The 25367-nt window shown below is 41.0% G+C and overlaps 1 protein-coding gene across 15 annotated transcripts in view; it reads left to right on the top strand.

The window, feature by feature from the left end:
* map2 (microtubule-associated protein 2) overlaps positions 1-25367 on the top strand; it is a 100605-nt gene that overhangs the window by 47627 nt on the left and 27611 nt on the right. For 10 of the 15 annotated variants that reach the window (XM_074659629.1, XM_074659636.1, XM_074659634.1 and 7 more), the window contains 4 exons: positions 8814-9072; positions 17635-17724; positions 19356-19430; positions 23017-23232. In XM_074659629.1, coding sequence (XP_074515730.1) covers positions 8871-9072; positions 17635-17724; positions 19356-19430; positions 23017-23232 — 583 coding nt within the window. In that variant the 5' untranslated portion in view covers positions 8814-8870. Of the gene's footprint in view, positions 1-8813; positions 9073-13752; positions 13909-17634; positions 17725-19355; positions 19431-23016; positions 23233-25367 lie in introns of those variants that run through there. The other 5 variants (XM_074659638.1, XM_074659637.1, XM_074659632.1 and 2 more) reach the window with 3 other exon arrangements.

Genomic DNA, 25367 nt, shown 5'->3' with positions numbered 1-25367 from the left:
AAGGATAGCACTCATTATTCACACAACTATGATAATTCTCTTTTTGTGAAAACGTACATATACTGTAGGTCATTTAAACAGGAAGCAACTGGTGTTTTTCTGTGTTGTACCCTCTCCTTTTCTATCAGTACTCGGGTTACAGGCTTTTAAAGGCCCATCCAGTACTAATAACATAATTCCTAGATTGAAGCTGCTAAGAGGCATTATTTTATGCTGTTCAACATCTTTTTACTTTCATGCCAAAAAATCACAAGTGTGCATATTTCTTAGATGAAAAGCCTTTGAAGCCGCATTTACAGTACACCTCCGCTACACCTCTCCTCTGAAAGCTGCCCTAATAAGGGCTTCTTTAAACAGCATCTTAAAGCATGCATGAGATGAGTTCCATTTCAGGTTTTAGAAAAGGACACACGTAAAGATGTTGAGTGAAAAATATGCACTGACATGATGATTTTGATATATCAATCTAACCCTATTTGGTAATATAATCTCTACTGTTTTAAAAATATCCTGACAAAGAAATAATGTTGCAGATAGCCTGTACATACAAGGATCTTTTTTATGGAGGAATTTTATCCAGCTGTCGTGGATAAATTTACCTGACCCTGAACTACTTTGGCTCAGTTATTCACAAGATAGTCCAGTTTCTCCTGCTCCAGTAAAACCAGCCTCAGGGTTTAAAATACGCGTTCGAAATGATAGAATAGAAATGTAGAATATGGCCTGAAACAATTAAAGGAATAGTTTGACCTTTTGGGGGACCTGTTTATTTGCTTTCTTGACGAGACTTAGATGAAACGATTGCTACCACTCTCATGTATTAATCTTAATCTTTTAATCCATACAAAAATGACAATGTGCCATACTATTTCCCTTTAAAAAGTTTTTGCACTTTGGTTTTTGCACATTTCCAGTCTTTATACTAGGGCTGGGACGATTCACCTATCTCACGATTCAATACTATCATGGTACTTATGTGCCGATTCGATATGTATTGTGATTTTTTACCGAATTTTTTAACACTAGTAGCGTCGGCTGATTTGACCACGGAGATGGGAGTGACGGCTGGCTGTTACCGTGATACGATAACGTTTTCTGTCCATGTCAGAGTTAGCATGCAGCTTTAGCTGCGATGTCTAGATCTGCTTTTCCTCGTAATGCGTGAAACCCAAAGTGTTTCCATACTTCCATACCACTTTGGATTTAAAATGTGAGGGTTCAGGTCGTATCCACGCGTACCTTCCTCCGTTTTCTACTTTCTCGTTTCGGCTCGCTGCGGTCGGCTGCGGTTTGTTTTGGTTGACGGATACGGAGCGGATATGAGGTCACGTTACTCACACAATAAAAGCTGTAACTTCCTTTCTACCTCCACATAGACTCAAATGAAGCAAATATATTGATTCTGGCATTGAAAATAATAAAATAAAAAGAATAATTGTGATGCATAGGTGAATTGATTTTTTTTTTTCCCACCCCTACTTTATACTAACCTAAGCCTCCCAGCTGCTGGCTCTAGCTACATATTTACCATACAGACATGAAGGGGATATCAATCTTCTCATCTAACTCTCGTCAAGAAAGCAAAAAAACGCATTTCCCGAAATTGTTCCTTTAAACACGCATATGCATGTCAATCTCTTTCAAATATCTGCATGCCTATGCACATCTACAAACATGCAACCTCACACATATGCAACCTGCACACACACGCACACACTTAGAGGAACTATGTCTTGCATCCTTAAGCTCCTCTCCCGCTCTCTGGCTCCTGCAGTGAGACGGCCCTGAGAGGAGAGCCCTGCAATGCAGCATCTGTGTGACTCACACACATGCACACACATACACTCACACACACACACACACACACAGTGAGATGGTGGCGTGTGTGAAAGTGCTCAGATCGTAGGAGGGAGATGAGGAGGGAGAGAGCAGAGCGAAGCGAAGGATGAAGCCTGATGAGAGGTGGAGGAGGAGGAGAGGGAGGAGGAGGAGTGAGTAGGAGGAGGAACAGGGACGGGAGGAGGTGGAGGAAGGTGAAGAGGGAAGAAAGAATAACAGGTGGGAGGAAGATTTATAGGTGAAAGCTAAGAAGTCAGACAAAAGACGAGAAGAAGAAGAAGAAGAAGCAGATAAGAGCCATGGAAATGACAAATGGGCTACTTAATTAGCTCAGTGATTACCTTGTCTGGGCAGAATTTTTATGGCTGATGTGTTCACAGACAGTTTATCAGTCCTGCTTCATCTCTTTAAGACGGACACACATTGTGATACATGCTTGAATTGACAGGAGAAAAACTGTCTTGAAACTAATGAAAATAAACAGGAGAATTTTTACAGCTGACAAGTTGATCTTCAGAAAACTAATTGCTATTTGTTGTGAAGAAGATGCTCTGTAGGAGCAGCCTGTAATTAGCCTTCAAGCCACTGATATCTGCCAGCTCTTGCTTGATAATTTGTTAAGCTTAGATAATTCATGTTAGTCTATGAAAACTCCCGAACAATACAAAACCGTAATGCTACGACACAATTAACAGATAAACACTGTGTTTAGTCAATGAGCTGTAACTTCCATATAAACTAACAAAACACATCAGCCTCTCATATTTTAGAAACAATACACTTATTTCTGGTGCTATTGGCTTTTATATAACAAATTCAGGTTTAAAATGTCTTGTTATTGTAACATTTTATCTGGCTTTGTGGCTTAAGAGGTATTTTGACCTTTGATAGTGGGCTGGTACTGCAGAAGCAACGGTGGGGAAGAATAGAAACTTTTAGCCTTTGAAAAAACATGCAATTGTACTTCACCAAGCTCTTCCTGCTATGTGACAAGTGACAAGTGCATTTGAGCACCAAATCAAAATTTAAAATGTTGCAGTCTGTCTCTTAATGGACTATTTTTATGTTTCAGCCAGAAAGCCCACCTGCTATTTTGAGGCCATGGGAATGGCAGTGTGGAGTCTGTGTGCTCTGTTTGGACGCTACCTGCCAGCATATCTTCTCTGTTGACTGTACATCACTTATTTTCTACGGATTATGCCTCATTGGGAAAATACATAGATTCACTTTTCCCTCCCTTGACAATTGCTCAAGGTTCCCTTCAGCAAGGTAGTAAACCCCCAACTGCTCCATTAGAGCAGCTCAGTGGACATCAATAAAACACTGTGGTTATACTGGGTAGTTTACGGTATTAAGGCCTTTACAAACCGGCGGCAGTTTTTTTTTGTACAATTAATTTGCATGTCAGTATATTTTTTCGATCTATTGTTTTTGTCACGGGTATTTTAAAATATTACGCAACAAAAAAATTTATACTTTTTTTTCCTAACAAGGTTTATTTTTCTGAGCTTTCGCACCACGAGTAAAGCAATCAACCAATCACGTTGTGCAGAACGGGTTGAGTTGAGCATATATTTATAAATCAACAACATTGAGGCTCCATAGTCTGAACCAAGAACACAAATTGTATTACTCCTTTCAACCTTGACAGGCAGCTCATACTAGATCCACTCCTTCCGTTCTTACCTTTCACAATAAAAGCCCTAGACATATAATATTCGCAGGTGACTATTTTGCGTTTTCGTGTTGTTTATTCGTCACGGCCCCGGTGTGTAAAGGCCTTTTAATGTGCAGATTTCAGGAAGTCATCATGATGCTCTTTCACCTTTCCTTTCATAAATCAAGCTTTTAAGGAAACAAATGACTGAAAAATTGAAAATATATGTTTACCTTCGTAAGGATTTGCCTTTTTCTCAAAATAAAAATCTAAGAAAAACTCATAAATCGAAGAATTTAAAATGTATGATTTCATGTATGTCTGTGGTTTATTCATTCAGCCTCCTGAGCCACAGTTTTTAGCCAGACAGTCGGAGGGAGGAAATGTATCCTGAGTGGTCTATTCTGAGGACACAGTGAAATTGCCCCCTGCAGCATCTGTACAAGGCTTTTCAGGTTTTCTGATGCAAACTTTTTTTCCAGTAATACTGCAGTACAGCCTTGCATAAGGGTAAAAAAATGCAACATATTTACTGAATTATGAACTCGCAGCGACCATGTGTTGGATAATGCAGCTTGTCACTAAGGCTGCCCCGATCGATCAGTCACCGATCCATATCTGACGATTTTCGTTCTACTTTGATCGGTGGTCTCTATAAAGTCCAATCAGAAGAGCCAAACAGATGACCCATCGATTCTGAATTGAATCATTTTCAATACTCATTTGCCTGCTTTCTCTTTAATTAACACACACACACACTCACATACACTGGGCCAGGCGCCGCAGAGCTCGCCACATATTTGTAAGTTGTGTCTAAACAGAGAGCGACACAAGCCAACACACACACACAAAGAGCGGAGGAGCAGAATCGCTTGATGACTGGTGCGGAAAAATTGCTTCAAATAGATGCCGTGATCAGCCTGGCCGATATTGCTTCCGACGATCGGTGATCGGCCCCAAAAATCCTGATCATTCTTGGAAATGATCAATATGCCAGTATGCAGGTGTAGGTGAAAAGGAGCAGAGATGTTGAACCTTTACACTCAGCCTACTGTGCACTCGTAACACTTTCAGGACGTGTAACAGTTTCAGGCAGTACGTGGCAGCCTGAGACTCTAGAGGCATACATTGCCTTAGTTTATGAATTATTAGTGTGCACAGTGAAACAAATGTGAACCAATAATCACTGTTCGCATTCATACATACGCACATGTTGCTTAGCAACCACTTTGATTAGCTTCGGTTGAAAACACATTTTACAGGAGAAAATGCAAGTAGCTGAAAAAAATCCTCTGAGAGAAAGTATCATTTTTCTAATATAAGCATGCTTGGCATCACGACCAATTAGTGTTATTATTATTATTATAAGTACAGAGCAGTACATTTAGATCTGTAGCTAAAATCTAAATGCTAATTACACTACTGTAATACCTTAATGAGTTATGTCACTATCCAAAATGTCCAGTAGCAGCAGTGTCCGGCCTCAGCTCACTAATCAACTCTGCACAGAGAGGGAGCACATGAGCACCAGCCATCCCTCTGGCTAAGTGCCTTCAGGCTTTTTGCCAAGTGCAACAGACCTGCTGTCTTCTGAGACGCTGAACGTCTAACTTTATCATATCGCCATCTCACTGGACACAATGCCTCGAGGACAGTACTGTATATTATCTGGACAATATTGTCTGGTATCCTGTGATCTACAATTTTCTGCTCTTTGCTCGTCTCCATCATTTCTTTTCTAAAATGATCTTGACAAGACTCTTCTTTTTTTAGTTTCCTCTTCTCTTCTCTGTGTTATCAACCCTCTGCACTTATCTCCTCGCTACACACTTGTCATACTCACATTGTTACATTGCGCCCGAAACCAGTATTTTTTGGGATATAGAGCAAATGCATGGCATGTTAATTAGTAGGGATGAGACACTGTACTGCATTGCAGCCCCAGTTTGTGTTGCAGGCTGATGAATAAGGCGTAGTTTCACATGATAATGTTGCCTAATGCCTCTCTAATCTCTTAACCCAGCATGCTGAGTCTGCACAATGCTTGGTAATGGCTCCAGTTGTCTTCTTTCAGGCTTTAACCCGTAAGGTGGTGCTGTTTCATTCACACACGCACAGCTCATCCTTGCCCACAAACATACAGACTAAACACGGCTGCACACAGCGGGCCTCCGGGAAGCCAGGCCACACGTCCCCCCCCCCCTTCATGGACCACCGCTGACATCCTGAGCCCATGGCCACCAGTCAGGATGATTTTATTGGGTCTGGAAATCAGCCACAGAGCTCAGAGTGACCTTCATCCTCAGACAGACAGCAATGCGACATAGCACTAGGACAGCAGTCTCATCTCTGTATTTTATGACTCTGTTAATATTGAGAGTGCTCTTCAATGGAGGCTCGAGCAGGGACACAGTGGGGGGACAAGCAACAGAAGGGACGGTGACAGTTAAGGGGACGATGCAAAATATACCGCTGTGGCTTTTTGGACAGAGACAGCAGTGAGCATTTTATGAGGAGACCGTGCAGTGCTGTGTGCTGTGGAGTCTCTGTAGAGGCTTCATTCACATTGATGTTCCCTTCTGAGCTGAGTCATGCAAAGCTCCATTGACTCCTGACTCTGATCCATTTAGGCTGCAAGGGGGCTTACAGCCGTCACATATTCTACTCAGTTCTGCTCTATTCTTTCTCTCCGTTAAATGCTATGCTGTTCATCTGCGCTCAATCATTGTTCTATTCTATTCCAGAGGTTTTCAATATTTTTTATGTAATGTAACCCCACAGACCTGTCAGCTGAGCTCATGTAGTCCTTCGCTGAAATCACCTGACATGTTCCAAATATCATATTTTTGTATTGATTGCAAACTGGTTGGTATCTACCACTATTAATTATATAAAAGAGTATTGTTACACTTTTAAAATAAAACAACTAAGTGAAATTTGGAACAGACATTCATGGTATCCTATTCTTTTCTATTTTAGTGTACTCTATTCTATTTCTTCCTCTTAGTGTGCAGACAGTGAGCAGTAGTATTGAGTGCTTTGTGAAAGCAGTGACTAGTGCTCACTGTAGCAGTACCGTGGGTCCAGGCTGCAGTTATTGACTCCTGTTTTCTCCAGCAGACTTCCCTTCAGTCTCTTAGTCTCTGTGGACTGCAGAGTTAAATGACAAATTGCTCCTTCACACATCCCCTTATGCACAACTACACAGGCGGCTCAGTGAATGCTTGTAGTACCACCGGCCACAACCCTCCTGCAAAAATGATGCACTGCTTTTTAAACCATTCCCAACTTATCACAGTTGTCATTTTCTCTCTCGGCCCTTTGTTTCCTCCATCCTTTTCACATCAAGGCCACATTAATTTGATTGTTTGAAGGCCAATACTGCCTCAAATAAGCATTATGGGCTGATATCAATGTCAACATCTTGGAAGAAAGTGGAACAACGTAGAATAAATACAAAATAAGATATAATCAAAATGGTCAACAGACATCCAGCTGACTCAATTGTCCACAGAAGAGGAGCAGGGCCTGAGTTAAGCACGTACACAACCTTGTGTATTGATCTTACGTTACATCAAACCCATTCATCTGTTTCCCCCACCTTCTGCCCAATATCCTCCAAGAGATCATTGAATCTTACTGCCTGTTCCTGCCTCAGGTGATTATGTGGGTTGATCAATATTCCCCCCTTTTATTTCTGCTTGATCTCCTCTCCATGCTGTTCTGATCAATCATCTGCTCTCGGCACGGGATTTCATATTCATGTAAGGTTCTGGTCAAAACTGGAAATACTTGTTGTAGACATCACAATACCCTTCTTCCTTTCCTAGTGTGTTGAAGTGTTGTTTTTGGAATATTTGCTGTTAGATTATCAGTAGAGATGTCGGATACCATTTTTTCCTTCCTGGTACCTATACCGGAACTTGCGGTATCGGCCGATACCGATTACCGATCTGATACCAGCATGATGAAATATAATATCTTCGCTGCTTTTGGGTTATCTTTCTGGAATTTATCTCATCGTTGGTATGTTGTTTCCAACGTTTGCTGCTGCAGGTCGGCCTTTTTGTCCTCCCTCTGCCTTGGTGAAGTTGTCGTGCTCTAATGTTTATGAAATGTTTATAAAATAAGATTGCTGGTGTTGAAATTGGCAACACCTTGTAACGGAAGCCTTAAATACTGTACATATCGACGTTTTACTTGTTGGATTTTCCACTGTGAAATATTGCCAAATGGCTGACATTTTCCTCCCTCTGACTACCGTTACCAAAGAACATATATTAACAAGAAGTGAAAGTCAATTGTTCGTTTTATTGCAACATTAGCGCCCTGCAGCAGAGCTACACTTCCACCATTTTGGACTGGCGACTACCGGACGCCAGTAAAACGTGCCCTAAAATGTCTGCCTAAAACGTGCCCTAAAAAAGTAAAACAAAATGATTTCTATTCTATTGTCATATTCTACCGAAATGGCCTGTTGAACAGTAAAATATTTGAAATGTAAGCATTTTTTGTCCAAAATGGCGGCAGCGGCTGTTGTAAAAAAACATCGGAGTTTCATCTCTTTGCTTCTATACTCTTTGCCGTTACCGTTACACTCTCCACTAGCACCGCACTGTTGTTGTTTGCTATCGTCATGTGACAAATTACCTGCAGTCAGTTCTTCTTCGCTGCTCTAAAACAGATGGCGTCTAGACTGGCGTACTCGTCGATACCCGATACCGAATTTTGGGCAGTATCGGACGCATTTCCGATTCTGCTATCAGAACAACTCAAATTATTAGGTAAAATTGCGCCACAAAGGCTTCTTGATTCAAACTATCTTTCTAACGCTGCAACTGGATCTTGCCAGATTGAACAGATCCCACCTTACAACCCTGCAACCCAACGTGAGTCACACAAACCCAAGGTCTGATCTGTTCATTTCCAGCCAGTTGTGATTTCCACCTGGGCCACTGGCTAGATGAGTCATTATATACACACAAATCAATAGGGTTTAATCCAGTGGCTGTCACTTGCTCGCTAACACCCAAGGACAGTATTTCACACAACCACCTACACACACACACACACACACACACACACACACAAGCGCACACGCCCTTTCAGAATTGTTGACAGTGAAGCTGCAGCAGGGATTATGACTGACAAAAAGAGATTTGTGAATGTGACTGATGCACCGTGTCCTCTGGTCTGCACACTGTTCATTCTGCTTTATGAAACATCGCTAACGTCGCAGTTAATAACACTGACATGCCGAGTTTTGACCATGCCTTGCCTTCTCTCCTCCCTCCTCTACCCCTTTCATGTCGGTCAGCCAGAAGGAGAGACCCCACCCCTTGCCCACCCTCCCCTGCTGCTAGCTAGCACCAGCATGGCAGACAGTCGACAGCCAGAAGACGGTGCCCCCCAGTGGGACCCATCAGGGGGACAGGAGCCCACTGGCACCCATGGAGCCAATGGCTTCTCTTCCTCCGCCTACAGGACCTGCCAGCCCCCCATGGCCACGGGCCCCTTCTCCGCCAGGGAGAATGGCTTCAATGGGGAACTCACTAGTGCCCCCGCTATAACTGCAGGTAAGACACATTTATAATATTCAGATTTTTACATGTCATCAGAGGCTCACCTGGCATCTACTTGCATTTATGAATTGCTCAGATAAGAGGATGTGATGGGGTCATTGGGCTTATTGCATTGAGAAACAACTTAATGCAAATTTGCACAGGTATAGTAAAGGTCGGTTGTGTAGGGGGAAAAAGGATTTACTGTAAATTGTATAGAGATCCTATGGAAGCCTAGGAAGCAACAGTAAAATAGATGAGGCCCCACTTATAAGTCTTAATTTTGACTTAAAAAGTCATAATTTGAGAATGGTCTAGCAGCAGAGCTCCAGGCTTCGGCCCACCTCCTTCGTCGCACTCTTTCCAGTCCCGAGCTTGGAGGAATTGCAATAAACACACCAAATTTTCCACCATGGGTCCTCCTGGCGATGGGGATGGGTCCCAGCGCTGGAGGTGCCCGAGGCTGAAGCTCTGCAGTGGGACGCTATTGCATAATTTTGACAGGGCATCTTATAACTTTGACCGACAAAGACAATTTATGGGGGGGACATTTTATGCCTTTATTCTGCTAAAGATATGAAACGACATGCAACGAAGGTTCTCAGCAGGACTCAGACCGGGCACGTTGTGGTTTATGGTTGCTGCCCTAAAACCCTCGACCACCTGGGCACCATTAGAGAGTCATTTCAACATTTTGACTTAATATATCATAATGTTTTAATTTTATCATACTGAACCCATGTTTTATCTTTAGAAATGTTATTTTCCGAGCAAATCGAAATCAAGATACAAGCACAAGTGACAGTTTAGCCAGCTAATACACTTCTGGTCGGTTAATTTTTGTTGTTAATTTTTTTACTGGCACAATAATGACACAGAAAAGTGTTTCGTCAGTGAGTTATGCGTTTATGTAGTTGAACTGTAGTTGGTGTCAATCCTGGCAAATCAGATCAGCTCGTTTTGTTCCCTTTGAAAGCAGTGCTCACAGTTTGCTAAAGTCCATATTAGAGTACGTCTGCGTTATCCCTCCATGCATTGTAGGGTTTATTTGTGTGTGTGTTTGCATATGCATGCTTGTGTATGTTAAAAAGTGTGTCTGCATGTGTAAGCTTTGTCTACGACTTTTGACAGTGTTTGTGTGTTGTTATGTGATGATTTTAGGTGTGTATGTGTGCTAGATAGTGATGTGTTTGTGTGTGTGTGTGTGTGTCCTGTCTCTTCTTGTGCGTGGGTTTGCAGCACTCTGAGTCCTCACTAGAATCACATACTGTTAATAACGGTGCTATAATTAACACATAAAATCTGTCTCGCTACCCCCTTAAACCCCCCACCCCACCCTCACTCACTCACACCCTGGAGAACAATAATGTACCGGTGGTGTAACCATAGAAACGGCTCCCCTACAATTTACTTTGCCAGGGCTTTTGTTCTTTTTCGCCTGCAGCTTACCGCAGACAAGACCATTTACTGAAGCACGCAATGACAAGAGCCCAATTAACCTCCCATCTCCCCATTATTAGGGCTTAACTGACACCAGTTTTGAAGGCTGATAACAGTATTTTTGAGTAAATCTGCTCATTGGCATTTGACCATTTTTATGCCCTCAACGCCCGTCTTTAATTATTAAGTATCATTCAGTCTTGATCAAATTTTCTAATTGAAAGTGTTGAGATGAGTCAGAGTGATCTAACTCTTCTCAACACTTTCATTATAATTCATTATATAATAATCACATAAGGACACTTGACTCAAGACAACACTCAAATCAGGCTGATTTGAAACTGTGGAACAAAACCTGCTATTCAGAAATTACTTTGAATAAAAATTATTATCTTTTTTTCCATTTTGATTTTTTTGGACTGTGAATAACAACCAATTATATTTCAACAAAGACGATGTTGAAAAAAATCTGTGACCAATGCTTTTTCACATTTACCTTCCTACTTGTTAATGTATTTTGTTTCTGTTGGCCTACTGTCACCACAGACGCGTCAACAAGTTTTCCAGTAAACACAATGTGTGGGTAGACCCTTTTATCAAACCTGTAAATGTCAACAGCTATTTCTGAGTCTGCACGGGCTCCGTCGTGGCACAGAACAGTAACAAAACAAACTCTGCGACAACTCATCTGAAGACTTTTTATCCTTAATATTATTTACTGTATATTAAATATATTTATTGTTTATTATGTTTCATAAAGCTCAACAGTGACCGTCCACTTTTTTTTAACGTAAAATAAAAATGAAAATAAATCATTGCGAATGGCGACTCGCCGCCTCAGAGAAATAACTGTTGTCGATCTAAAATGAAGACAGATTCAGCAAATGCATGGCTTATTTCTTGTCTCAAATGTTTTTCAGAAACACATTTCAGTGAAATATTTTCATAATATAGGAGAACGTTTTTACCCTCACTAGCCGTTTGCGGGTGCAGAAAACATTTCCATGGCAACAGCAAGCTCCACCAAGCTGTGGCTTCTACAGGAGCCTAAAATATTTCAACCTCTTTGCATATCACCATTTTTTTTTACCCCCACTGAATCCAGTAGGACAAAACCAACAACTAATGTAATCTGGTCAATTCCTGTTGGTGAAATCAAGCAACTTTTGTCTTAAACACACATCTAGTAAATAACCTGCTAATTATCCGGACCACCCCTTGTTAAAGATGACACACTTTTTATGTCAAGAGCTGTCATGACATTGCTTCAATGCATTGCTCTCTAAGAGAAATGAGAGGCTGCTTTTTAAATCAGTGGTCCGACATAATTAGCAACCGCCAAGGACCTCATGTGTTCCTCTGGGTCATTATTAGCACGTATCAAAGATATGAAAGCTGTAAACAGACTCCTTCCAACTTCAAAGTAATGGCTTGAAACTGATATCAACAAGAAAACAGTACTTTATTCTCTGAGAGGTGGAAGCCAGGGATCTACGGTAAGCTTTAGCCCAGCATTTAGATGTAGATGTGTGCTTTCACTCCCATCTCATGGTCCTCATCAGCAAATGGACCTGAGTTGATATAAATCCTTTCAAATTGTCTCAAGAGCTTGTTCACTGAAATTGTTTTCCAGCCTGCGACAAATGTGCCATCCCTCACAGATCATGATCATGAAATCAAGTAAGACAAATATGTCCACTATTAGTAGTAACATAATTCTAAAATAATGGGTAATAATGATGCACTGCAATATAATATGGATAAAATCAATGAGTTGCCTTACACATGAAGACAAACGCTTCCTCGAGTCCAGCTTTTACAGACAGTAATATATTACATATTACATATCACTGATCATTATTAAAGATTACAGACAGTGATCTGTAATAACACATCTTCTCACCAGCTGTGTCACCAAAGCTGTGTTTGTCTGCAGAGCGTCGTGTCAGCATACTGTACTGTACATTAGCAGTGGGGCTAGGATGGATGACAGAAGGGCTGATGCTGGCACTCAGTGTGCCCTCTCTCTCCCTCTGAAAAGCTCTTCAGACACAACAAGAACTATTGAAGCACAAAATTGCCCTCTTGACTTTACTTTGAGACAAAGTAGAAAAAGCCAGTCAGCCATGCTGGAAGTGGTCAAGAGAAAGAGAGATGGAGAGAGGGAGACAGAAAGAAACAGAACTGAGTTAACAGAAATAGAAAGAATGCAAAGGGCTGTTAAGCTTATTCTGGAGAGTGGTTGACTTGCATAAATCAAGGAAGGCCTTTGTGTTATATTAGGGATATTGCATTGACTGATGTCTATGTTGTTGAGCTGACGCAAGTAACTGGGCACACTGTCAAGAAGCCTGGACATGATTTTCTGTTGTTAAAGTCCCTCCATCTCATCAGCCTGAATCAGTATGTTTGGCTGCAGCGTAGAGGAGATTTGACCAAATGAAGCTCTGGTGTGGACGCAAACAAAAAGGGACAAATCCAAAGTTTGAGGATATCTGGAATCACAACGTTGCCTCAGAGGGTTTAACAATCTGTCATATACGACATCCTCTATTCTAAGACTCAATTTGGATAAAGAAATACTACACAAAAAATGAATGAAGAATCCTCAGGAAGAGCAACAGAGGAGGGATTTTACTTTCCAAGATGGAGAAAGTTATAATAGATGTTGTATATACAGGGAAGATAGAAGTGTATTTCAACTTCACCATTCAGCCTCTCCTCGTCCATTGCGGCGTTTTCATAATGAGCAAGAGGAATAAATAGAAACATGGCGTCCAACAAATGTTAAGCTCAAAACGGCGTGCTGCGCCGTGCGGTGTCACGGTCAGAATGCGCAAGAACAGATATTCGAATCGTTCAAACCTGTTTTTTTTTGGGGGGGGGAGAGGATTAAAACAAATATTTGAATGCCATTTTTGGCCAATTTTGACAGCCCTACTCAGTTCGTGGTTTAATGTGATTGTGTTAGAAAAAAGGAATGCAAAATGTTTTTTTTAAGAAATTATATTTTTGTTTCCAGTAGGCAAAAATCTAGGCTTTGTTAGATTCACTCCGATTCACGTCATGTATAAAGAAAATATTGGTGTGAATGTTCAGCCATCATTTCCTGCGCTGGAGGCTGCAGACAGAGAGGATGGAATAACTACGGCATGTTGCTGGCATCTGAATTACATTGGGACCCAAATCAGTGGCCCACCGGTCTGTTGCTATGGCAACCACTTGCTTTACACATTTTGGGCGCCGGCTGGTATACCAAACGGCACTCCTGCTCTCTCCGTGCCCTCTCAGTCCTGCTGTGTGTGTGAATGTGTGTGTGTGTCTGGCTGGCTGGCTGTTGACTCGGGGCTTCCAGTCGTAGTCTCTGCTCAGAGAGGGAGCGTCCTCAGCTTCAGTCTGCCTGTCATACAGGTAATACACGCTTTTTACTTCATTGGGAGAGTGTGTCTGTGTGTATGTACGCTGTTACTGTTGATTATGGATGTAGATTCGCAGATAAGGCGCAACCTTTCTGTATATTGAAGCAGCTATTTGTGCATGTGGGTTATTCTCCTGTCAAAGCCAATGAGAGGCGGGCTGCTCTGTCATTTGACATCACTCTGTCAGAGAAATGCTGAGACAACCAGACCGGGCTAGTTGTCATCACTGCCAGCCAGCTTTGTGGATGTGACAAGGTCATTTTTTACAGTGTTGTGAATGTGCATTTTTTCTGGATTTGTTAGGAAGACTAAAAATCCATGATGCCTCATTGAACTCTCGATGTTGCTTTCAAATTTCTCGCTTTAAATGTGGGTCTGGAAGAGAGACTGCATTTTATTTTTACTCTCCCAAGGCATATGCATGAAGCCTCTTAAGAATAACAAGGAGTTGCCCAGTTAGGATTTTCTCTCTTTTCTTTTTTCTTTTTTTTCCATTTCAAGACTTTTTAAAATATTACATCAGTTTTAAACTTGAATATGTGCTGTATATTATTACAATAGATTAGCCTAATTTGGGAAGAACTTAATGCAGCAAAGGCTGCATTTCTTGAATGTTACCGACACTCAAATACTGAGCGTGAAATGAAGGGTGATACAGATGGAAAAATATTTTAAATTACAAAAACATTGCTTAAAATCCTTATGGGATTCAGATTTTCTTTTATTCTTTTATTCTTTTTTTATTATTAACATTATTATTTATTTACTTTTATTCATACATTTAGAAATTTAATTTATTATCATTTTTATTTATTTATATTTTATTATTATTACCATTTATTTCTCTCTTTTGTTTTTGAATAGTAGTGTTTTTCAGTTTACAATAAAAAGCATGATTTTAAAAATAGAAAACTTGGACAAAGAGAAAATGCCCTTTTTAGAACATGATGAGTCAGGATTAGTACACTAGCCACATATTTTTCATCAGGTCATTTCTCCTTATCCTCCATTTTACACTCCACCACTGAGCTTCACAATTGTCCTTGGTTACGTAAGTGTGCACTTACTGGATAGCTGAACCTTTCCTTGTTCACCACCCCGATGCTGTCCCTCCTGCCCGGCAGCTGGTCAGAAATGTCGTGACTTATTTCAACTGCATCATTTTGCTTTGCTTCCCCTATTCTATGGCAGTTTTAGAATAGCTTCTTTGAGTGTTTACGTCTTGCTTTGAGATATTTTGAGACTTGCCTTGGACACAACCAGAGCATATTGTGATTTTTGTGCCATGCATTCGTTTTAAAAAAAATCAGTCATTCCCAGGGTTTAGGAATCTGTCCAGTACTAACAGATTGATAACATTTTGTTAGTCCTCAGGCACAGGCACCCAATTTGGAAACGTTGTCTCGCTCATAAAATGGAACTGTTCACATAAATCTGGAGCGTTATTTGACCCCAAGTCTAAGCTATAAGGGCTGTTTTTAGTTATTTGATGTCATAACCATCGATTGCGTTTGACATTGACACCTCTCAGCTCTGTTTTCCAGATTTGGAAGAAAGAGTTTTTGTCTGGAAGCAATGAATAGGTGGTACATGTATATTGCACTTTGCTATTGAAAATGGGAAATGGCTGCTTTGAGTTGGTGAGTGGGCTGTGTTAAGTGTTCTCGGAAGAAGAAGTGTGTATATGTGTGTGCGTAATTGCATGTGTGTGTATGCCTGCCAGCTTGTTTGTGTTGATGTGTGGGCGAATACCGGATAGAAAAAGGTCCTGAAACAGCAGCAGTAAAAGCATCACACTGCCACCCAATCCCACATAACCACTGCTAATATGCAAATGAGGGTTGGTTTGGTTAGAACTCTACAGTTCCCTCTGCATGCAATATTTAAACTGAGAGATACAGACAGATGTAAGCTTAAATGTAGAAACTGTAGACCAGTTTGATATGGTGTCCCCGTTGGGGCAACATTGATGAAAAAGTAATGTTTCTACATGAAAACACATGTGTACATCATTGCCACCAATTTAAAGGGATAGTTTGGGTGTTTTGAAGTATGAGATATTTATCCATAGTCAGTGTATTACCTACAGTAGATGACGGTCAGCACGTCCCCAATTTGGAGAAGCAGACCGGAGTTACCGCACAGAAGCAAAGCAATGTGCTGCTGTAGACGGGGCTGCCAGCAAAACTTATTTTAGCCACCTAAAAGAAAGACTCACCTAAGAAAATCAATATCAGTTTAAGTGTATGCTATATTTAGAATATTTTCACTGCCGTCGGACAGGTAAAATTACTGTTTTCATCAATGGAGTCTGGTTGCTTTGGCGAGAGCATAGGATATGGTTTCAATTCCCCGTCTGAAACATAGACTGTTTAGCTGTCTCACGGCAAGGTAAACTGGCAAAATATTCTAAATATATCCTACGCTTAAGCTGATATTGATTATTTTAGGTGAGGCTTTCTTGTAGGTGGCTCAAATACGTTTTGCTGTCGGCCCCGTCCACAGCAGTACATTGCTTTGCTTCCATGCGGTAGCTATGGTCTGTTTCTCCAAACTGGGAGTGTGCCAACCGTCATCCACTGTAGGTAATACACTGACTATGGATAAGTCCCTCATACAACCCCACTTCAAAACACCCAAACTATCCCTTTAACTCTTTCTCTTTCTTTGAAATTCACCTACTCTTTGCTCTTGTTAGGTGTCAGCTTGAGCCTTTTCCTACTGTACTGTCCTCATTCAGCTCCCGCTGCCCACCAGCGTCAGACAGCCAGTCAGTGTTGACAGCTTCTATCCAAATGTTGACGCTAGTGTTGTAATGAAGAGTGTAAATCTCATCTTACTCACATTGTCTTGCAAAAGACTGAATTCAGTATTGGATTTTATGAATGTTAACTATCTGCAAGCGGAAATTGCATTTCAGTGTCACCTTGAGTAGATAAAAGAGGAAGAAGGAAAATTGAATCTGCAGTCTGGCTGCTCACAGTCCACTGCCGTCACTCAAACAGCTGAACATATTCACCAGCATCAAACAGCACACTTTATATCTGTTTTCGGTCATACCCTCTGTCTCCATGCATTTTCTGTCTGTAACAAAATCTTGAAAAAATGCTGATACAGTTGGATTCAGCCCAGATTGGATGGTTTTAGTATGCATTAAAGTGTTGCTTGGCAGAAGCTAAACAATTCAGGTTTCATTTTTAGTCTGCACTTGTTTAGGGATGCTGGGTTTCCATAGCGACACTCTGAGCCTTCACCAGCAGCCCTAGAATCCCTGCAGTTATGGTAACAATTTCAGCTCCCTCACACTGGCTTTCATCACAGGTTTCGATGACATGATTAAAAAATACAGTAAAATGAAAGGGACGGAAGATGAGATTGTTTTCAGGTTTTAGATGATATATCCCATGAATTTTGACTGAGCTGCATACTGTCCTAAAGTACATTTTATTCATACTGTATAACCGAGTATCACAAATCACAAGTTCTGTACTTTTTGACCCTCGCTTCGGATAAGGAAACATCCTGCTTCACATTCTCGCACAGTTATTTCACAGATTGAAACCTGGAAGCTGCCCAGTACAACCACATTGCCCTGATGAACTGGAGCAGCTTGGGATTTGCTGCATAATTTTTTTTCTGCCACTATGGGGATTTAAACCAAAATGAATTCCTTAAACTTTTAAATATGCTGTTTATATATACTTTTGTCTGTGTTCAGAGCAAGTGTCAGCACGGATCGTGCAGGAAGTGACAGCAGAGGCAGTGGCGGTGCTGAAAGGAGAGCAGGAGACTCAAAGGCTGCCATCAGGTAAGCCAAACACTCACACATACTTAACACGCACGCTTACAGAACGCAGCTTTCTTCCATCCAACTGTCAGAGGGTGCTAGAGCCTAACCGCAACACCCATTAATTTTGCTACTTAAATATTACACCTTTAATGTTAAAGGGTACTAAATGCGAGATTGGGAGCATTTGTATTGCCTCTGCGCGGCTCTCAACATGGCGATGGCTGAGCCGGCGGCTCGCAGTTAACAACAGCGCTAACAGTGGAAAGAAACCGGTGCCAGTGCTAACATATAGATAAATAAAAATATAAGTTAGAATTTCACTCACCCAAAAAACTGGAGCACAGACTTCTTCAATCAGTCAATCAACCCCAGCTCCTTTTTTTTTAGCGTGCTCTGTTCTGTCAGATCGGTATATCGAAAAAGAGTCACAGTTGAATGAAGCATGCATGGCCAGCCTGGCTATGTCAACAAAGCAAGGAAAAGCTCAGATTACAACACACAAAGAGAGACTTCATTCTCTGCTCAGGTAGACATTACTCTTCTATATCTTTACATAGCAAATAGTTGTTTGTTGCTATGTTAATGCTCTGAATATCCTATAGAGCACCTTTAAGTCAAGATGCTAGTCAAACTACATGATGGGACAACATATCACACAAGCCAGGTCTGTCATTCAAAACGTTTTTACCCCCCTTTTTATCATGGAAAGACAGCATATTTACAAAGTAAACAATCATTCCCGGTAAGCATACACCAAGCTCAGCACAAAGGAGATGATAATAATCCCCATCCCCATGTGGACCCGTAGACTCAAAACCTCCAACTGTGGTTTGCAGAGTGTTACAACAGGGTGTCCAGGTGAGCAGGGCAGCAGCAATATTGCTAAGTATTGTAAACTTGAAAAGGCAACCGTATTGCAAATAGTGCATAAAAGATGTGTTGCAGGGAGAAGAGTATGTCACATGTAAATGAAAGTTTTTTTACTCAGATTTTATGCATATGGCGGTGTGTTCTTTTTACTATGACAGTTTTTAAAAATTGCGATATATCCCCTTGCTTAGTATCGCAATATATTGATTGGTAACCCCTGTATCATATGTGTCGTACAGCCCTTTTAAGCCTTTGTGGCTCCAGAAGGATCTGCATGAAGTCAGATAAATTGCCTCAAGTGATGTCACTTAAGTCAGCTTTGCCTGTGGCTGAAGACTACAAGATTGAAAGCAAAAATATTCACGAATGTGGAGTTAGCAGACCCCTGTAGCCCACTCCTCAACTCTGCTTGAGGCGAGCGGCTCAAGGCTACATTAGCTACAGACATAACACACCCGAAACTTTGATTAAACTGTCGGTGGCCGAGTAGCATTGTGGGTAATGTAGGTCACAGGTTTTGACAAGGAAGAAGACGATATCTCTGGTTCTGCTGCATCAATTTTAAACTGACCATCCGACAATGTTTGCATTGAATTCACTGGTAGCTGATGGCCAGCATGACGGGGTTGCAGAGGTTGAGTTGTCCTCCTTCATCTTCAGCTTTTGATGATAATACGGTTTCTTCAGTGTTGGTCTAGCCTAGTGAACGGCCGCAGATGCTCAAAATCCTGGGATTTATATTATACTGTTTCTTCCTCTTCCTCTATCTCCGTTTATAGTTGAAGACACCACAAATCTGCCTCCCTCTCCTCCCCCCTCACCTGCTGCGGAGCACTTTAGTCCTCTGGAACAAGGTAGGCCAAGAATATGATAAGTGTGTTTTATAAGAGTATGTCTCTAATGGAGGAGATTGTGGTTTCCTTCTTTTCCCTGACTGAAGCCCTGGAGTGATCGCAACCACATTGCCGTACTGATGTTGGTTGGCTCTGGGGCTACTTTAACCGCCCCCTCTCTGGGCATGCCCCACATACAGCGGGCAAAAACCACACATTGCTCCCCGTTCAGGAAACCTGTACACACCAGAGTTGCTAAAAGCAGGAACATGTTCTCCATTTTTCAGACATACATTTCTTCTTAAATCCTGCTTCCTCCTCATCGTTACACCTGGAAGAGATACAATTTGTATCTTCATCGTCATCGCCATTTTTCTCCAAAAGAAAGAAGCGCTCATTTTGCATGACCACCTTGTTACAACAAGTGCACTCTTGTTTTGTCATCCTCTTCTTCCATTTCCCTTTCTAACATCCACACCTCGTCTTCCCACACACTAATATGACAGCCAATTTAGGTAAAACCTCCAACTTGTTGTTGTTGTTTGTCTTTTTGGTTGAATTATCTCTTTTGTTATGCATGTCTAATCGTGGTGTTTTCTTGTGATTGTCCTGTCAGTCTTTTTTGTATGTGTGGTTTTTATTTTGTATGTGGCTATGGCTACAGATATGAGTTTTAGCTCTACTAGCGTTACTCGAAGACATAGCTGCCCAAAGCCAAAGACTGAAACCTAGGAACGAAAATAAGGCGTAAAAATGAACTAATATGATGAAGCCACTACGAACTGTAGAAATGAAGTCTAGATGAACTGAATCATCTCGGTAAACTAGTTAGCCTAGCTGATCATCCAGTCTCAAATAAGGCATATTTGCATATAGCTAAGTGTGTGTGTGTGTTTGTGTGTGTGTGTGTGTGTGTGTGTGTGTGTGTGTGTGTGTGTGTGTGTGTGTTAGCTATCCATTACAAGACTATAAATGCAATGCTCATAAATGACGATAAAAATGTTACCTTAATTTTTTTAAATATATATGTACAGTGGAAACCGCTTATAGTGATCACGTCTGTCCGGTTCAAATTGATCACTATAAGCGGATAACTATAAACCCTCACCAAGGGCTCTCTTGGGGTGAGGCTTTGCAGACGAACGGCGTAATTTGCCGAGGCTCGTCTCCTGTCGGTAGCAACATGGAGGGAGGCGGGCACCATTCGTCTGCATGTGCTGCCGCCACTGCAGAGGCGCTGAGCCGTTGGAGGATCTGCAGAGTTTCACTTTGGGGGCATTATGTGACCAGGCATTATCAATCCACTTGATGAGGGCGGCTTCAACCACAGGTGCTTTTCCCCGTGCACATTTGTTTTTGATTCAGAGGAAATTACTTTCTTTTTGACATCATGATTTTAATGTGCACGCTGCGCCAGCCTCAGGTAGCCAGCTGGAAAGCAGTCAGTCCGCGAGACAAAGTATCGAGGGAGTAAAGTAAAAAACAAAACAAAAGTTGAATTAACGTTAGGCTAACGTAATTTTTTTTTTTTTTTCCATTATGTTGTCATGTATGAAAAGACCCAAAATGAGCACTGTAAGCAAACTACTGGATTACTATAAGTGAATTGATTCTGTCTCAAGCTTTTTGATCCATATAAGCGGTTGATCACTGTAACCATGACCACTATAAACGGTTTCCACTGTATACTTTAAATTTATAACAGAATTTGCTTTTCTTTGCTTTTCAATTTTGCCTCTTACAATTGTGATACAGTTTGTTCCTTTATCTTTGACTTCTAAATTGTAGTTGTAGGTGCTGCTGCCTGCAACAAATGGTTGTACAGTATACCTGAATGTTCAATCTGCTTCATGCTTGGCCTTTGTCTTCATGTCTGCACAGTCTGCAGTCTGGCTGCAATGTAATGAGGAGAGTCTGTAGATGGGTCAGTCATAAAGCACCAAATACAGATGGTCAGTTGTGATAACATTGTGTTTCGTGTACAGTATAAGAATTAAGGTCGGATTTAGGTCAGGTTTCTACAGAAGGTGACAGTGTTGTGTGTTGTTGACCAGATTGAGTGGAAAAGAGGTTTAGTTATTTGGGTGTTGTTGTATTTGTGGTCTTGGTACCTAAAGGCTCAGTCGTCTCATGACATTAGAGATGTTGTTCTTTTAAATATGACTTTTTAAACTACACATAGGTTTTCTCCTTGTTCTTAAAAGAGGATGAGATGTCTGTGAGATTTGTATAGGTATGGAGGTTTGTTCATGTAGTGGCAGTGGCAAAACACACGTTACTGATTGTGTTACTACTGCTGTATTAGTATTATAACTGTTGTTATAAGTGTCTGTGTTGTACGTCTTTTATTAGTCATCCATACGTGAAGCAGTTTGTATTGTTATCTTCCTCGAATGATGCAATATACTAATCTTGTTTGTCCCAGAGTTTGGCTGCCCCCAAAGCTTTGTCACCTTTGAGTTGCTCGTCACTGTCTCCTTGTCAATGTCCCGTGTGTTATGTTTCTCTTGCTCACAATCAAGCTTCGTCTTCTTCTCGCATTCCCCTCCCTGGTGACTCTTTCTGTTTTTGTTGTCTATTTTTGAATTTGTCTTTTTTGTTTTCGTCATTTTTTTTCTCCTCAATCTTTATCTCCCTTCTAACTGCAAAAATGTCCATCTTAAGAAGTAACTTGACCTACTACTAATACTAATATATATTTTATTTTTACTTAACAATATGCTTAATCTCATTTTATTTCCTTTTTTAAGTCAACATATTTATTTTTATTTTTATTATTATTATTATTATTATTATTATTATTATTATTATTATTATTATTATTATCATTATTATCATTATTATTATTATTATTATTATTATTATTATTATTATTTCCCCTTGTGACCATGTCACGGACACCCTGCCATGCTCTGCATTTGATATGATGACTTTGCCACATCTGCAAAGAACTCAATAGAAAAGATTTGGGGGGGAAAAAAGAAGTAACTTTAGAATTTATCTAGTAAAGAACATGGCAATCATTTATCATTTCCCACAGCTGGCCCCAGTTTAACTACTGATTTAGTGTGACCTCCTCACAGCAATAACTTCCAACTGGGGATCTAAGCCAGAAAAAAAAAGAAAAAGATAACGATCATAAAGTGTTGCAATGGCCCTACTTAAACATTTCAATATAAGATACTATGCTTTACTATACTATGCTTCCATGATATGTTTTACTTATATTTTTTTACATAATTTAATTCTGCCTATCAACAGATGCCAAAAAGTTTTTAGAAAAATTAATACACAAAACAAATGTAAATGGTGCGGTTAACTGGCGTTGAATATTTTTATCTAACTATGAAAGTTGTTGATTTTTTTGTTTGAAAAAGTCCTAATTGAAATAAGTAAAGAACCGAAATGGCCAAACCTCTAGATTGGAAGACTCAATATTATGTCAGATCACCTTTAAGATGGACATTCTTTGGCGCGTCTCCATTTGTTTTTGATTACTTCTTCCTTTTCCTTCTTTTCTATCTTTTCCTTTCTCTTCGCTCTCTCTTTCAGTCCGTGTGTCCAGATTTCCCTGCAGTTCTTCTCCTTGTGTCTGTCTTGTTTGTAGATGTAGGGGATGAGGAGGAGGCGGGCCCTCTCCGCCGCTTCCAAAATTCTCGGGAGAGGTGCAAGTTCCTCGCCCCCTCCATCTCAGTTTCCGTGCCCGAGGACGACCCCTACCACTCCGACGAGGAGTACTATGAGCACCCGTTGTTCAGCCCAGAGTGGACGCACTCGGGTTCTCGCCCCACAGGGCAGGCCGTGGCCTTTAGACAGATTGAAGGTGAACCACGCATGGTTCCTCTTTGCCATTCCCCCCCTCCATTCTTCTCTCTCTCTTTCACTCTGTTTCTATCCTTTCTCTTTTTAACACCAATTTCCTCTCCTTCTGTGATTTGACCTCCTACCTCCATCCCTCCCGTCCTCCCGTCTCTCCGTCCGTCAGTTCGTCTCTTCGTCTGTCCTTGTGTGTGTTCGTGTGTCCTTGTGATGTTTGTTAGCTCAAAATCTGAGCAATTTCATATTTGTTTAACAGTCATATTTTCTTTTTTTCATTTATTTCACCCAAAGCCATTGCTACCTGTGGTTGTCATGCAGTTAAGTCCAACACATAGCAGTGATGTCTCCAAAGTAGGATTCACTCAATGGAAATAATACACTACAGCTCTCATCAGGAAGACCACATGGCCACCAAGGTATACCTTTGGAACATAAAGTAAGGTCAAAATGGCTTTCATGAATATCTGCACAAATTCCTCAACACCAATCATCTCCCAGAGTTGTGTTTTGGTTAATTCCTCAAGATGACCTCTGACCCCCTTAATTATGATGTACCATGTGTACCAAGCCCCCCCTACTTGTATCTAAGAAAAGCTGAGCCCCCTGACGTCATCACCCTAAAGAATAATGACAAATCATTGAACAAAATCCTCAATTTTAATAAAGTGATTCAGTGTATTAATGAGCTAAATTAGTCTTTTTTTATTAAATCAGTTGATTTAATTTAATTGCATATAACTCGTCAGTTTTGTCAACATAAATAAAGTGATGACATCTTGACGGATTTGCTAAGCAAATGCAGATACATAATATGATCTTTTATCTTTTTAAATGTTAGAGCCAAAACATTTTTTTTGTTATTGTGGTCAAAGGAATTTATGGTGTGGTTAGATTGCTGCTAGACCGCCCCGTTAATACAGGTGCGTACCTCCCGTTGTGTTTGTCAAACGGGAGCACATATAGTTTTTTGACCACAGTGAAAATGTTGTTTTTGAAAGGCTAAACGCCAACAAGGAGTGAAGCAGAGTATTTCGTTAGACTTTGCCACTAAGTAGCAAAAAAATATATCTTTTTAAATAGTTTAGTATACAGACTTTTGTATGAATGATCCAGTAAGCATGTTATTATGATTTTAGCTATACATGAGCAAATCTAATTTTGACAACCTCAGAGTAGACAGATCTGGTGCACCCTCTGTGATATTTGGCTGTACTTAGCTATTCTTACACACTCACTGCGGCAACAAGGAAGACTTTCACCTCCACACATTTCCACCTGCATACAACCTTCCACTTTTATTATCATAAGAACCTAGCACCTCAGTGTATTTACACTTAGGCTGTACAAACATACAACATAGCCTTTTACGTTATCCATCCATCAAAATAAATCCTTTGGCTGGGCAGCTTCAACAGTGGACAAAAGCTTTTTATACATACCTCTCATTTCTCAAAGCATACCCCGATAGAACTTTACTCCTCTAATACATCTCGCCAGAGCAGCATATTTAAGTTAGACTAACGCAATTGACCGTACCTAAGTCCCGCCCCTTTTCGGTCTGTGCTCCAACAACAATTGAGCAAGCTTGGAACCCGGCAGAACCTCGGTCAACGTTCCCCTTTCTTGTAATACTTAGATATGCTGTCTGTTCAAAGGTAACATTACTATGTAAGTCACATTACATTGGTGTCAACAATCTTCACGGACACATTACATCGTATCGTCACAGTTACTATGAGGAACTTTCATTAAGTGTTGATTTTGGCGGTCCCTGTGGACAAAAACAGAAAAGCAGTAGTGTTTCTGAGCACCAGAGTCCCTTTAGAAAACCTTGTATTTTACTGCAGCAGCAGGGTCTGACGGTCTGCCCTGTGCAGTTCTGGTTCTCCTGTGCCTCCCTTCCCTCTGGCGGGTTCACGTTATGGCCTGGGCCTCTAGCATCGTGGTGTCGGTGTTGGCTCCCAGCAGAGCAGCAAGGCGAAGCTCTGCTCTTGGGCGGAGAGGAGCCGCTGCTGCCGGGCGCAGAGCTGTCCACCTTTTGCCGGAGCTCCGAGTGTATGTCGCGTTTCTGGTGAACCTGCATGATTTCGTCTGATTTATATTATCTCTGTTTCACGTTGCCCCAAAGTTACTTTTGCT

This window comes from Sebastes fasciatus, chromosome 14 (assembly GCF_043250625.1).
Source record: "Sebastes fasciatus isolate fSebFas1 chromosome 14, fSebFas1.pri, whole genome shotgun sequence".
NCBI classification, from domain to species: Eukaryota; Metazoa; Chordata; class Actinopteri; order Perciformes; family Sebastidae; genus Sebastes; species Sebastes fasciatus.
This window is presented reverse-complemented; position numbering and strand designations above follow the sequence as displayed.